Raw genomic sequence first — 14579 nt, forward strand, 5'->3', positions numbered from 1 at the left:
ATGTCCCATTGCGCGTTTCATTTGGACTTACAAGGCTCGCGAGTATTATTTGTCTTTGTTTAACATTTAATAAACAAGAAGGATGAAATGATTCCATGAGTGTCAATTAGTGGACCGCAGCCTCTATAACCCCGGATCTACAATAGATGTTTTAAGCCTTAAGTCGTAAGAAACTGACCAATTACAGTCGAATTCGAGAACAATAATCGACTATGATTCGTCCATTTCTTATGGTTTAAGGCTTAAAACTCTAATTGTAGATCCGGGGTAATGGACGCATTCAACGGACTCAACAGATAAGTGAGTGCTCGCTGTTATTGGTGTATTCTTTTAGATCATCCAATCAAAATTTTAGAAGAATACATCATCATTCGGTCTGTCGCGTTGCTTGCACTTTTTGCACTTAGCATCTTCGTTCTCTCTCTTTTCAACGCCTAAATATATATTTATCCTTTTTTAAGTGCGAAGTGCTTTTTGGAGATTTCAAGCAACACGAACAAACTTATAGGCTATCGCTAATTAACAATGGCTGCATTCAGCGGACTCAACAGTTGAGTGAGCGTTCGCTGCTATTGACGTATTCTTCTAGATCTAAAATTATGATTGGATGATCTAAAAGAATACACCAATAACAGCGAGCGCTCACTCAACTGTTGAGTCCGCTGAATGAGCCCAATAACAAAAATCGTCGATAAATCGTTAGAAAATCCCGTTACAGGTGATTTTTACTTTTTTTTTATTTTATTTTTTACTGTGATTTTTACTTACGAAAAATCAGTTTCATCGCCATGTATCAGCGGAGATGCGTATATTGCTCACTGATGATTGACTTTAATGATATAAAAGCCTTAATTGTGTCTACGATACTAGAAATCGTATCGAAATCTCGGATAAGAAAAACTGATAATAAATTATAAAGTTAAAAATTGTTCAATTCTTCTAATTAAATTAATCCCTAATTATAAATTGATAAATAGTTTATGAAGTTAAAAGCACGTAGCTGGACGGAATCGCTAATTTTATTACTGACATATGAAAGAATTGAACAAAGCGAAATAACAAACAAAACGGAATATACCAAAAACAAACAGAAAGAAAGTTTAGGAACGAATCATGCGCTCATCAAATTAATCACCGATTAAGCTAATTAGGGCCTAATTGTCATCAAAATATATTTCAAATCACGCTGTGTATTCACTATGTGTGTGAATGGAGTTAATTTCGAATAATTTTATTGCAGACAATAAAACAATATCTTTTTACGTATAATGTATTACTCAAAGTGCTCAAAGTGCATGGTAGTTCAATTGACAGATAAACGTGCAAGTAAAAAAAATATATATAAGTTATTTCATTTGCCAGACTGGCCCACAGTTCCACAACTAACGGTTAACTCTTAACCGAGGTTTAATTCATTGTCTCTATCCAATTCTAGGATTGGAAAGAGAAACAAGTTGAATCTCGGTTAAGAGTTAACCGTAAGTTGTGAAACTGGGACTTAAGAGATTGTGTGTGCACGATACATCTTTCATTTAATTTTTTTTTTTCGTGGAGAAAACGAGTAAAGATGAACGAGTAAAGATGCAGTATGATGCCTATTTCTATCAATGTAAATTAACTTTAATCTCGGTTCAACTTACTTTTCATCCGTTCCTAATTCTTAAAACTAGAAAAAGATGAAAAGTTAGTTAAATCGAGTTTAAAATTAAACTACATTGGTAGAAACGTACCTAAGAAGTTCAGCTAAAAAGAACAGGCCTACGACGTGACTGTTATCGTTCCGATAATTTCTGTTGACGTCAAGTTTCGATTTATATCTCGCGCGAAAATATATATTCGTCCAGGAACCTGCGTTGCCCCCCTCTTCATACGGCCCTGCGAGGAAAGCCATTTATTCGCAGCACGCGATATATATATTTCGTGCGATATTAACTGATTAACATTGCGTTCGTCACTCTCGCCCGCAACATTTCACTTACTGGAAAAGAAATATCCACATACTGGAGCATACAAATGTTAAAACGTCGCCTGAGCACGTCGGTCATATCGAGTTCAACGATCTGTCCGTTCCTCGTGCCGCGCGAACAGCCTCCTTCTAACTCCTTCTGCACTCAGCGAGTGCGAAACGGATCGCACGGAACCGGCAAAATGACGTCAAATAGTCGAATGATCGAATCAGTCGAATGGAATGATAGGACTGGTAGGAGTGCAGAGTGGAAGGACGAGAGGTGCAGAAAGGAAAGACTGGAAGAGCAGGCTTGTAAACGTGCTGAAGCGTGCCGCGTCACACAGTCGTCAGGGAAATGTTTTTCAGAATTTTTATACACATTAGGATACTTTTCAATAATATCGAGAAATTCTACATCTTTTCTTACAAGAAAACCGATGGAAGTGTTCCCCTCCGATTTTAATAAGATTTGACTATTTTGTTTTCTAGACAAAAATAAGATAATACGTATTTTTTTTATAAAGGCTAAATCACACTTTTAGGGATTAGTGCAACACCCCCTTTGAAAAAATCGATTTTTATACTATTTGAAATTATAAGAGATAAAATTTATAATTTAACTAATGTTCTGAATAAAGTTCAATGATTTGAAAAATACTTTATAATAATAAATTTAAAAAATTTGTTTAAATGAAAAAATTTTTATTAAAAAATATGAATAAAACAATTTTTTAATTAAAAAATTTTAAATACTCTTAAAATCATTCTATTTCAAACATTTTTTTATCTCAGTTTCGATAATATTTACTTCGAAAGAAATAATTAATTTTATTTAAAAGGGTGTTGTATCCTTAAAAAAATTCTGAAAAATTATATGAAACATTCTCAAAAAAATTTCATTAGGGAAAAATTTTCCAATCGAAATGCGTTTTTTTTTTACAGAAACGGCAACAAAAATACACGCATTTCTATCTTTATAGATCTTTGGAGAATTTGTGACCACGTTGACTTTCAGTATCTCATGAAATAACGCTTTTATGAATGCTTTATAAACTCGTGTAAATCCGCGACTATTTTGCTGTGACGTCTGCCATCTGTGATCTGCGCCGTCGCGAGAACCGCGAAAGCCGAGAAACTGTAGTGTCATACTGTCATTCAGTTTCTGGTAATTGCATTTGAGATATTTTGGCAAATTAAGCGCGATAATGAATCTATTGATAGAAAATGGGAAAGGAAATTTACCTGATTATGAGGTGCAGGGAGTGAGAAAAGTAAACTTCAATCCATATTCTGACAATGGAGGGTAAGTGAAAATAACCTACAACTTCATTTATTTTAAGTGTCAATTGTAAGAGTATACATTTCTACGGTTGATCGATATTCTTAGTTTTTATTTTATAATACTTCTTTATAGTTCTATGTTCTTTATATATTTATGAAATATTTTACATCTCTCTCTCTCTCTCTTCTCTATGTAATTATATGAAAACACTGTTTCATCCTTAGGAGTGTTGTGGCTCTCGCTGGGGACGATTTCTGCGTTATAGCCGCAGACACGCGTCTCAGCACTGGATTCACGATTCACACTCGAAATCAGGATAAATTATTTCCGTTGTCAGACACGACTATCTTAGGGTGCTCCGGTTGTTGGTGCGATACTACAACCCTAACTCGTCTCCTATCTGCTCGCATGCAGGTATTAAATCTTACACTTGGAATCAATTAGGATTAGAATATAGTAAAATAATTATATGATAACGTTTGATACATATTGGCTCGTATTCAGAACGCGCTTTTATCGATAAAAGCGCGCTAACATCGTTGGAAGTGTTTTGAATATGGGCCATTAAATTGTTAAACACAGGTATAATAGTTATTATTTTGCTTCAGATGTATAAACATGAACATCAAAAGGAAATGTCAACTCCAGCGGCAGCACAAATGCTATCGATAATGCTGTATCACAAAAGATTCTTTCCTTATTATGTTAGCAATATACTTGCTGGATTAGATGAGAATGGGAAAGGCTGTATATATAGTTATGATCCAATTGGACATTGCGAGAAAACTACATATAGGGCTGGTGGTTCAGCTGGTGCACTTTTGCAACCGCTTCTTGATAATCAGGTATATACTTTAATCTTTTATATGTAAATCGACTTTATATATTTATATAAGAAACATTTAAGAAAAAGTATAATTGATATTACATCTTGTACTTGCAATTTTTCTATCTTTTAGATTGGTTACAAAAATCAAGAAGATGTGACTCCTATACCTTTAACTCAAGAAAAGGCTATAGCAATCTTGAAAGACGTTTTCACTTCTGCTGCCGAAAGAGATATATACACAGGTGATGGAATAACTATCAAAATTATTACCAAGGATGGAATAGAAGTCTCCAGTTTTGCTCTGAGAAAGGATTAATGAGGAAAAAAAGCATTTATACTATCTGCGCAAATAAAGTTATTTGAGTATATCAACACTGTGTTATTAAATTCTTTCTCTTTCACTTTTTAAAAGAGATAGTACATTACGGAATAATTATTTTGTAATTGATCTTAAATGCACAAATTGAAATTGCACGGATTGAATAATATACAAAAGATACGAAATAATATACAAAACGTACGAAAGAGAGTTTGAAATATACAAATACACATAAGCAGTATTTAAATAGGCCTTTTTTAATATTTTACACTATATTTGCTACTTAATATACGTGTAAACATTTTATCCGCAATACGTATTTTATAAATTCTTAATAAAACTTCGTAATATTCAATGAAAATATGTAGTATGTTATTATAAATTAAAAATTTTATTTTGTCATTCAAACACATGATTCATTTTTATTTCATGATTAGCATTAGTATTATACACTTAAAAATCTATAACAAACGATTACGCGCAAAGGTAACTCAATAAGCCTTGTTTAACGTTACGCTATGTTACTGTATGCACCGTATGTAACCGTATGTCACTCGTACGTATTTGTGATATCTTAAAATATCTTTCTTTTATTTCGTACATAAAAGACAAGTTAATTATAACCCATTTTTTATCATTCACAATATCTGTATAACCAAAGAAAAAGAGGATAGGGGTTTGTGTTTCTTTTTTTTGTTGCATTCCATTCTACCGTCTTTCTCATAGTTCTTCCTTGGGAACAGTATATAAGGATCGAAAGATAGATGTTGCTTCCCCCCGAGATTCACTTCTTCGTCCCGGGGGCCGCTAAGGGTTTGCCACGATCTTTACCGCGCAATTTGATTCCAAGTACTCGCTCGATCTTGCCGATTACCATCTGATTCGGTATTCCACGTCCGGCTTCGTAGTCATTAATGACTTGTGCCTTTTCGTTTACTTTCTGTAAAGAGCATTAAAAATTATTAATAAAAATATTCGTGACTTGAAACCTGACACATAATTGAAAATATATGGGAATAACAGATTTCAACCTATCAGAAACCTTGTATTCTAATACACACGGTTTCGGATAGATTAAAATTTGTTATTCCCTGTTTCTATCATCTTTTGCAGATATGTCTTATGCGTTATTCTCTTCGGGCCTTAGCAGAAAGCTGACTTATACGGGCTTTCTACAATAAGTCATTACCTAAGCTTTAAATTTGAAACTGTAAGAAACTGACCAATCGTAATCGATTATTCTTCTTACATTCAACTGTGATTGGTTAATTTCTTATGACTTAAAACTTAGGTAATAGCTTATTGTAGAAAGGTCATAAGTCTTTAGTATCGCACAAGAACTATCTTATAACTTATGTCTTAAAGATGTATAAATATAAATTGTTTTTAACAGGCATTCTACAATAAGTCATTAGTCATAAATCAGAAGTTAAAAGCTGGAAATTGACCAGTCACAGTTTAGCTTCTGACTTCTGATTTATGACTAATGGTTTATTGTAAAAGGCCCATCAGCCTTTCTGCTATGGACCTTCCAGTGATGGCTGCGCTTATTAGAAAAAGCAGCTTTGCAATTGTAATATTCTTGAATATAATTGGTTTATACATTCAGTGAGGAACTAAAGGTATGACCATATTAAAGAATTTTACAATCATCATATAACAGTTATTACATTTGGATCCAGTAAGAAACTAAAGGTAAGACCATATTGAACCTCAGCAATGTGAAACTCGATGATGCACAGTCGACTTTTTAATTATATATTAAGAGAATAGATAGATGATAGAATTCGGTATTCGGCTCTAAAAAAACTTGGCAATGTTGAGAGATTATGTGTGTATCAGTGTGTGCAAGGATAGCTCATGTGCAATTGTTTATTTCCACCCAAGGGCGTATAGAAATCGTGTCTGTGCGCTCAACCTATATAGCAGAACTATGCAAGCATTTTCAGCAAATTAAAAAAAATTATTTTGTTTCTCATATTTTTGATGATAATTTCATAAATAAATATATGTACACGTTTTGTTCTGTGGCATATATTGATTTTTCACATCATATATATATTACCATAAAGACTATCGATCGAAGAATTTTATGTTCAAAATGTATATTTTTGTAAAGACTGTGCTATATTTTTATTTTTTATATCTTTGCATTTTTTGTATTAAAAATAAACAAAATTTTGTAATTAATTTTTGCTGTAAAAATTATTTTACTATTTTTTTTCTCAAGAAAAACTTTAATTTTTTAATTCATAAAAAATTCATTTCCAGGTACCTAAATAATTCAATAATTTTTTAAAAAGCCAACATTATTATACTATTTTTTTCCCAAAGTACATATTAAAACCTAAAAAGATTTTTTATTTCATTCACAAAAGTTATGAATTCTTAACTGATGTCACGTTTCTTTTAAGTTCTTACATTTAAATCTGTAAAAAATAAGTAAAATACAATTTGATTTTTATTATGATAAGAATTTATTAAAGGTTTCAGAAGTGAAAATGTGAAAATGTTTTTAAATTGTTATATAGTCTGAAACAATAAATAAATTTAATATGGTCCTGAGCAATGCATTTCTTAGATTCAAGATTGAAGATTTTACGAGAAAGGATTTAAAAATTTTACAACTGTTATAACAGTTAGAAAGCTGTCTTTTTCTGGTAAATGCAGTCAATAAGTAGTTCAATGTAAAACAAGATAAAAACTTTACCGTTGCCAGGTCTTTTTGTGATAATCCTTTGTTCTGTCGTCCTTGCTGGATAAGTTTGCCAAGCTCAAGTGGAATTTGGTCGTGTTTCAATTCTTCTGTTTCACGATCTAATTTGGCTGTGTTCTTTGTGGTTACGTGTTGCCTGTTTGCACCACCACCCCCTAATCAGAAATATTTTTCTATTTCAGAATTACAATTGATAAATTATCAGAAAAAAATTACATAGAATAGCACACATCTGTGATAAAATACAATAAAACACTTTTAGGATATTGTTATTTTATATGTAGAGATCAAAAAAGTTATTTCAAATCTTTATTTAATGAAAAATTTATATTGTCTCTATTATTTATTGACAGAATACAATGTTATATTTCTTGAAATAGATAACCTGTATACTCACATATGTGTTTATTCTGTACTGACACAACAAATTTGTTTTCAAACTGCCTTGAGTTTTTCATCTACGACACAATATGATACGACAACAATACAGATTACCTGTACTTTTTTTTACTGTAACTGTGTTGGTGATTGTACATAGATGTCATTCTCGAGAAAACATGATAATTATTTACAGTTCAGTTTTATGGGATTCAGTTTTATAGAATCATATACTTATGTACATGTTTATTCTATACATTAACATAACAAACTACTGTTTTCAAACTGCCTTGAACTTTTTATCTATAACACAATATGATACAACAATAACACAGATTACACGTACTTTTTTTACTACAATTGTACTGGTAATTCCATATAGATCTGTCACACTCCCGAGAAAATATGATAATTATCATTTTTGTGATTCTCGCAGTTCATTTTTACAGACCATATACTTACATATGTGTTTATTCTATACATTAACAAAACAAATTACTTTGTTTTCAAATTGACTCGAGCTTTTCATCTATGACATAATATGATACGATACTAATGCAGATTGCATGTCCTTTTTTTACTGCACTGTGTTGGGCTTTCTACAATAAATCATTACCCTTTTTAAGTCTTAAGCTGTAAGAAATTGTCCAATCATAGTCAATTATTCTTTTCACATTCGACTACGATTGATCAATTTCTTACGATTTAAAACTTAAAACTTAGATAATAGTTTATTGTAGAAAGTCTATACTGGTATTGCATATAGACATTTTTAAGAAAACATGATAATCATCATTTTTGCAATTTGCAGTTTGGTTTTGCAGATCCATGATGTAACTCGATTGTTATGTTCGTAGATAAGAGAGCACACATGACTGTCCGCTTGAAACGGCGAACACGTTGTATGACGTATGACGAGACAAATCCCGAGGAGAGAACGTAAAAGATATCCCAGGAAGATAGACTCGTGCTACTCACATTTCGCTTGTGTCTCCACTTGGAAACCCTGTCGCCGTGCGTCGTTCACCGCCTGTAAACAAACACAATCAGTTATACAATCGTGCGGCGCAAATACGCAGCAAACCACGTACATTGACGAGATGGGTTACCTTCTCCGTTTTCAATGTAGACGACTTCGGAGCACGTTTGCGTAAAGTGATAGGCGCGGTGTCCCAATCTGACATGTCGTTAAAAAAAATCTCACAACGGAGAACCCGAGGGGTTGTTGCGGTCGAGGAAGGAAATTTCTTTGGACTTATGGACGTATAAACGTATAGCCACGACAACGATAGCGACTGCTCTACACCGCTTGCTCTACACTCTACTCCCGCGGCCCGCCACTGTTTGCGTTTCCAGTCGAGCAAGGTCTTCTCTCCGCCTCGCGGACGTTCTGAAAATCATGCGGAGCGGCCGCTCGATCGACCGGCGCCAATTCGCGATTCCGCGAACATCGGGGGTCGGCGCCTACGAGATATCGAGAACTCGGGATCGGGAAGTGCTGAACTATTAAAAGGTTAATAGTTCAGTTATAAGGTTAAAATGTTAATTAATTTTAACTTAACTTAGTTACATTTTAGACTCTTTTTTTATTTAATTTAGTTACATTGCATTGTATCGGTAACTTTCCTGACAGCATAGGCCTCGACCTTCGACAGGAGATATCCTTGGAACATCCAGAGGACGTCCGTATGTTCTTTGAACTAGTGGACATCCTCCAGGATATATCCCGGATAAAATGTGCTATTAGGATTTTATTTGATTTTTTTTAAATTAACCCTCAAACACAATGCAATTTTATGTGTCTTTTATATTGTATAATCCTTGGTTGTAAACAAAAATTAAGCGATTCTTTAATGAATATGTTGTGAGAAAGGAAAAATAAAAAAAAATTATGTAAAACAGTAAAAAAATTTTTTTTTTGTTTGTTTGGATCAAATTTAACTTTTAACTTTCAATTACATTTTTTTATCAACTTAACTTCTAATTCAATTTCATTTCATTATGGATTAACTTGTTTCTTAATTAAGTTAAATTTTCGAGGCTGTCAACTTTAACTTAACTCAACTTAATTTATAGTTTTAAAAAAAGGTTAACTTATACTCAACCCTACAAGAACCGCAACGTATTCTTACTGAATCCCACTGAATCCTCGAGTTCGCTATTTTTTTCGACACGATGCCGGCCGGCAGAGAAATTGCGACACGTTCGTCGAGTCTCGAACGGCTCGAATGTCGTTCCGCGACCGCGAATTTCGAGAGCCAAAACGACCAAGATTTGTGCCGTCCAATTTTCGATGCCACACGTGCACAGAAAATTTTTTCCAGTCTGTGCCAATTATCATGATGTAATTACTATGCCAATTATCACAGTATATATAGGATGTATAGGATGTATCGCTTTTTTTTTCTTGATTTTAACGCATGATGAATTCGATCACTTGAAGTACACATTAAAGGCTGTTTTATATAAAGTATCTAAATGCAGTGGCATAATTAAATTTAATCAACTTTGACAATGAAATAATTTATGTATACATTCTTTTGAATAACGTACGTGACAATATCATTATTAGGTATTTAATAAAAATATTTATATGCTTTTTATATTTAATTAACCTTTGTTAATTTCATATATATAGCAGTTTTTTCTCATTATTTATTCGTAATAATCATACAATATAAAAAAATTATTTAATAAAAATTGATAGGGGACTCAAAAACAGCCTTATTGACCCTCTCCCTTTATTATGCGTAAAAATGCGTGTATGTGATATTGATGTAATATGATAAGTATGTACGATGTGTGGATGTTTTGTAAATGTATGTGTGTAAGAAATCGCGTTCAGTCGGTAAAATAGATAATGTCATGGAGTACCATGGAGTATTGGCTAACATCCCTTTAAAAAAGGGTTATGCCCGTATTCATAGTAAGGCCTTATATTTAAGGCTTCCTTAAATTTATCTTCAGATACTCTACGAATTATTTCATTAGCTACTGAGCATCTAAAGATAAATTTAAGGAAGCCTTAAGTATAAGGTCCGACTATGAATACGGGCACTAGTCTTTCTTTTTTTCAATTAGCATCTCATCGGAAAAAGGAGAGATGTACATGTTTGCGCTTCGAGAAAATTCACGAGTTGGTTCATGCAGCAATTTTACTTCTTTGTTTTTTTCATTACTTCCCTCTCTTTTTTTCTTGCTCTTAACGCTGATCTATTGCGCGCGTTCGATCGGCGAGTCCAGTTCTACCCAGTTCTACCTGTTCCCCTTCCCTTTTGTTGTTAGTTCTGGCACTTCAGTCATTACTGCTGAGAAGTCCAAGTGAGTTCGAGAACCCACGAGAATCCTTCATCCGCATCGTGACGTCTGTACTGTTCGCAGTAGTATATTTATATACGGTTGTCCAGCTGACCGCGCGAAGACGTCGAGATGTCGTTGATCAGGATGCTGTGGAAGTGCACGTTTAGTCCGCGGCTTTTCAAGATTTATGAGGTAACGTGGATCGGTCTGGTTGACGTAAGTACGACATACTTATTCAGCGTTTTATGCAGGAATTTACATAAAGTTGAGGTTACAATAAGTATGCCTGTATATATTACAGAAACGATATGAGGCGAAGAATCTGGAGCGATGGGGCGATAACATCGTGATCTCTGTAAGTGTTCAGAATGAAAATTGTGACATTTCCGAAAGTTTCCCACAGTCTTATCGGTTTGCTCTGCGTGAATAAATCTTTTGAATACCGGCAAACATGATCTGTTTATATTTTACTAATTTGTTCACATCTTCTGTATTATTGCGACTATAAGGATGTAGGAATTCACAAATTGTTTATGTACTGTTACAGTTTGCGGCGATATGGTCCATAAGCCTTTACGCCGTACCAGTCATTGCCATGTTCGCCATGTATCAGCGTGGCTATTCCTTGACAGATAATGTTTCTTGCTTGAGTAAATTGGCTGCTGGCGCCGGAGCATTTCTTGTTGCCTCGTTGGCCGCACGCGGTTACTCTAGAGTCAACAATCCAGTGTACGTGAAGTTTGTGGAGACCTTGAATGAGGCACACTTGCATTACAATGCAAGCACAAAGCAGGAACTTCAGAAATATGATTTCGAATTCTGGGCATGGCCTGTGGATTTCGATGTGTCGAAATTAAGGTTGGACCTATCTCTGTTAACAATTAATATACATATTTAAGAATCTTTAACTTTTATTTTAGTGACAAATTCTTTAATAAATTCAGAATATTTAATACTCGTTTATAACAAAAATTTTTTTAATTGTAACCTTTTACAACTCTAGTAGCTGACAAATATTTTTTAATCATATCTCGAACTAATATCTTGGAAAATCGATTTATATTTTAACATTTCATGTAATTCTATCTGAAAACTTAGAAAACAAGACTTGCATATTTCAATTAAAGAAATAAATCTTTTTAAGTTAGAAATTAAGATTAGAAATGTTTAAATGTATGTAACATAATTAATGTTACACAACTTACTGTTCTCTAATTTTATGTTTCTTGTAGTGACGCTGCAGATAAATTGACGCTAGAAAAAATTGGAAAGGCTAGTGGACGTCTCAGGCGACAAAGCGGCAAAGAATTTTTATTTGCTATACCATGTAAATTACTTTCTTATGTGGTAGCACATACCTTCGCGGGTAAACTGATTTATCCTGGCAGTATATCTTTCATCGGCTGGGCACTCGGTAACACATTACTACAATTATATACATAATTATAGTTGATAAAATTAATTCAATATATAAGTAAATTATTATATTTACTCATGTTTTTATGCTATCATTTTATATCACAATGTCACAGGCTCTACATTGATAAAGGGAAGGATAGATTTAATGAAACAAGGAGGAGAAAGATTAAAATTAATGACTATTGATAAAAATCAAATTGATGCGTTATTTATTGATCGACGTAACAAGTAATGTAAACGATAACTTTCTCGGTATTTTCTGTTACATCATAAACTGTTTTTTAATTTACACTATATTGCAGAAGCGCTAGTGGCAATATATTGGTTATAACTTGCGAAGGAAACTGTGGTTTTTATGAAACAGGCATCATATCCACTCCTCTGACTAAGGGCTATTCTGTGCTAGGTTGGAACCATCCGGGTTTCGGCAGCAGTACTGTAAGTATTACGCTTGCAATAAAGTAAGCTTCGTGTATACTTCACAATTTGATGGGAAGAATTGCTGTTACTCTGCTATAAAACTTTATTGCAACAATAAAATTTTGCCAATGTTGCAGTTATTGTCATTCAGACAGTAAATGCAAAGTTGGAGTAATGGCAAGCTTTCTTCTTTGAGAGCAGACATGTATTTCATATAACAGTAAGTCATGACCACAAAGGGTGCGCCGTATCCAGACCAAGAAGAAAACGCCGTCGATTGTATAATGCGCTTTGCGATCGAACATCTAAAGTTTCCTGAAGAACGGATTATTCTGTATGGTTGGAGCATCGGAGGCTATACTGCCACTTGGGCTGCTATGAACTATCCTTCTATTCATAGTTTGGTAATATTATTTGATTCAATTACATATATATGCCAAATTGATTCTGCAAATTGCTAAAATTAAATCATCACCACAGATTTTAGATGCTACTTTCGATGATGTACTTCCATTAGCTATTAAAACAATGTCACCATCCCTAGAAGGATTAGTCCGTAACATAATCAGAGATTACTTCAATCTAAACATAGCAGAACAATTGAATAGGTACAATATTCTATGGAACATTATTACAATGAGATTACTGACAAAGTATATATGTATACTTCTATACATATAGTCATTTTTTAATTTGATAGGTATAATGGGACTGTATTGTTAGTGAGAAGAACAGACGACGAGATCCTCTGTATACCTAACAATAGTTTAGCTGGAAATCGCGGTAATATGTTGTTGGTGAAATTACTTCTTAGACGTTATCCGCATCTATTTTCCGAAACCTCTGAGTCTGGGACAGTTCTGTCGAGGTTCTTATCTGCTGAAGCAGCCGATAGAAGTAAGGAATTTGAATATTAATAACATTACTTATACAATTAGAGAAATTCTATTGAAAAAAGTATTTTACCAAATTGAATATTGATGACAGCGTCGATATTGGAATCATTCCACATGGAGGAAAATCGTTGCCTAGATTTGATAGCGGCTAATATACGAAGTAATGATGGAGCGATAAATTATCCATCTACTCTAGGACAGGATTGTCATGTTAGAACAAAATTACAATTGGTTCTCTTCCTTGTACGTATTACATACACTGTTTTGTTTTAAAGTCAAACAAAACAAGAAAATTAATCATTTTATTCCTCTATTTTATAGGCAACGATGTATATGAAAGATCAATCGTCGACGCACTGCATTCCGCTGTCTGTTGATCTCTTTCATCCAGGTTGGGATCCAGCTTCCGCTGTTATTGCAAAGTAGCTTTTACAGTACTATATTTTGAACATCGGAACACAAGCTTCCCAAAAGATTTTTATTTGTATAGTACATCATGAAAAGGTGAAAGCGATAATAACAGTGCAATTTCGTGTTTAATTTTAAGTTTAATTAGCACATACATACACACAAATATTATTTATTCCATATTAATCTATAATCAATCTTACAAATTTTTTTGAAAAATGTCACACTAGATATCATTCTATAAATTCATGGTTAACATTTTTTTAGTTGAATTGCAATGGTTATTAGCGTTTTTTTAATTGATTATACGCGTCGCATATCGCCCGTACTGCTTTGTATAAAATTTTTATTTGTATATTACAATATATATATATATATTAAAATTTAAAAATTAATTATTAATATATGGATATTATTTTAAGAAATAGTTTTCATAATAGCATGTAATCTATTTTACTGATAGGTAATTTAAAAAAGATAAAAAGTATCTTGCATTAAAACTTTGAAGTGAGAATATATATTTATGCATATATACATATATGTATATATATACACATACATATACATTGTAAAATAAATATATTTTTCATTTCGATATTACCATTTAATTATTACATAATTTATTTTTAATAAAAAAGAAGAACATTTTATTATGAGACAAAGA

General features: G+C 33.0%; 3 protein-coding genes across 5 annotated transcripts; 2 read left to right on the top strand and 1 right to left on the bottom strand.

The window, feature by feature from the left end:
- Positions 1-3018: 3018 nt before the first annotated feature.
- Prosbeta6 (proteasome beta6 subunit) lies at positions 3019-4432 on the top strand. The gene is made up of 4 exons (XM_018461007.1): positions 3019-3251; positions 3455-3644; positions 3839-4075; positions 4190-4432. The coding sequence occupies exons 1-4, from the start codon at positions 3154-3156 to the stop codon at positions 4373-4375; spliced, it is 711 nt and encodes a 236-aa protein (XP_018316509.1). The 5' UTR covers positions 3019-3153; the 3' UTR covers positions 4376-4432.
- Positions 4433-4792: 360 nt separating this feature from the next.
- On the bottom strand, positions 4793-8929 carry mbf1 (multiprotein bridging factor 1). Its single transcript, XM_018460993.1, has 4 exons — positions 8582-8929; positions 8451-8502; positions 7089-7249; positions 4793-5318 (listed from the first exon to the last, which is right to left on the bottom strand). The coding sequence occupies exons 1-4, from the start codon at positions 8654-8656 to the stop codon at positions 5163-5165; spliced, it is 444 nt and encodes a 147-aa protein (XP_018316495.1). The 5' UTR covers positions 8657-8929; the 3' UTR covers positions 4793-5162.
- A 1738-nt stretch (positions 8930-10667) lies between these two features.
- LOC108730950 (protein ABHD16A) lies at positions 10668-14001 on the top strand. 3 transcript variants are annotated; one of them, XM_018460951.1, is made up of 11 exons: positions 10668-10988; positions 11074-11127; positions 11320-11630; positions 12002-12186; positions 12305-12419; positions 12494-12629; positions 12851-13015; positions 13092-13219; positions 13312-13508; positions 13599-13750; positions 13829-14001. In XM_018460951.1, the coding sequence occupies exons 1-11, from the start codon at positions 10902-10904 to the stop codon at positions 13931-13933; spliced, it is 1635 nt and encodes a 544-aa protein (XP_018316453.1). In that variant the 5' UTR covers positions 10668-10901; the 3' UTR covers positions 13934-14001. The 3 variants fall into 3 exon arrangements, with proteins under 3 accessions (XP_018316453.1, XP_018316461.1, XP_018316470.1); XM_018460959.1 differs by having other exon boundaries at positions 12005-12186; XM_018460968.1 differs by having other exon boundaries at positions 10668-10964.
- Positions 14002-14579: the final 578 nt, after the last annotated feature.

The sequence above is a fragment of the Mycetomoellerius zeteki genome, unplaced genomic scaffold, assembly GCF_001594055.1.
Source record: "Mycetomoellerius zeteki isolate Tzet28-1 unplaced genomic scaffold, Tzet1.0 scaffold12, whole genome shotgun sequence".
In the NCBI taxonomy this organism is placed as follows: domain Eukaryota; kingdom Metazoa; phylum Arthropoda; class Insecta; order Hymenoptera; family Formicidae; genus Mycetomoellerius; species Mycetomoellerius zeteki.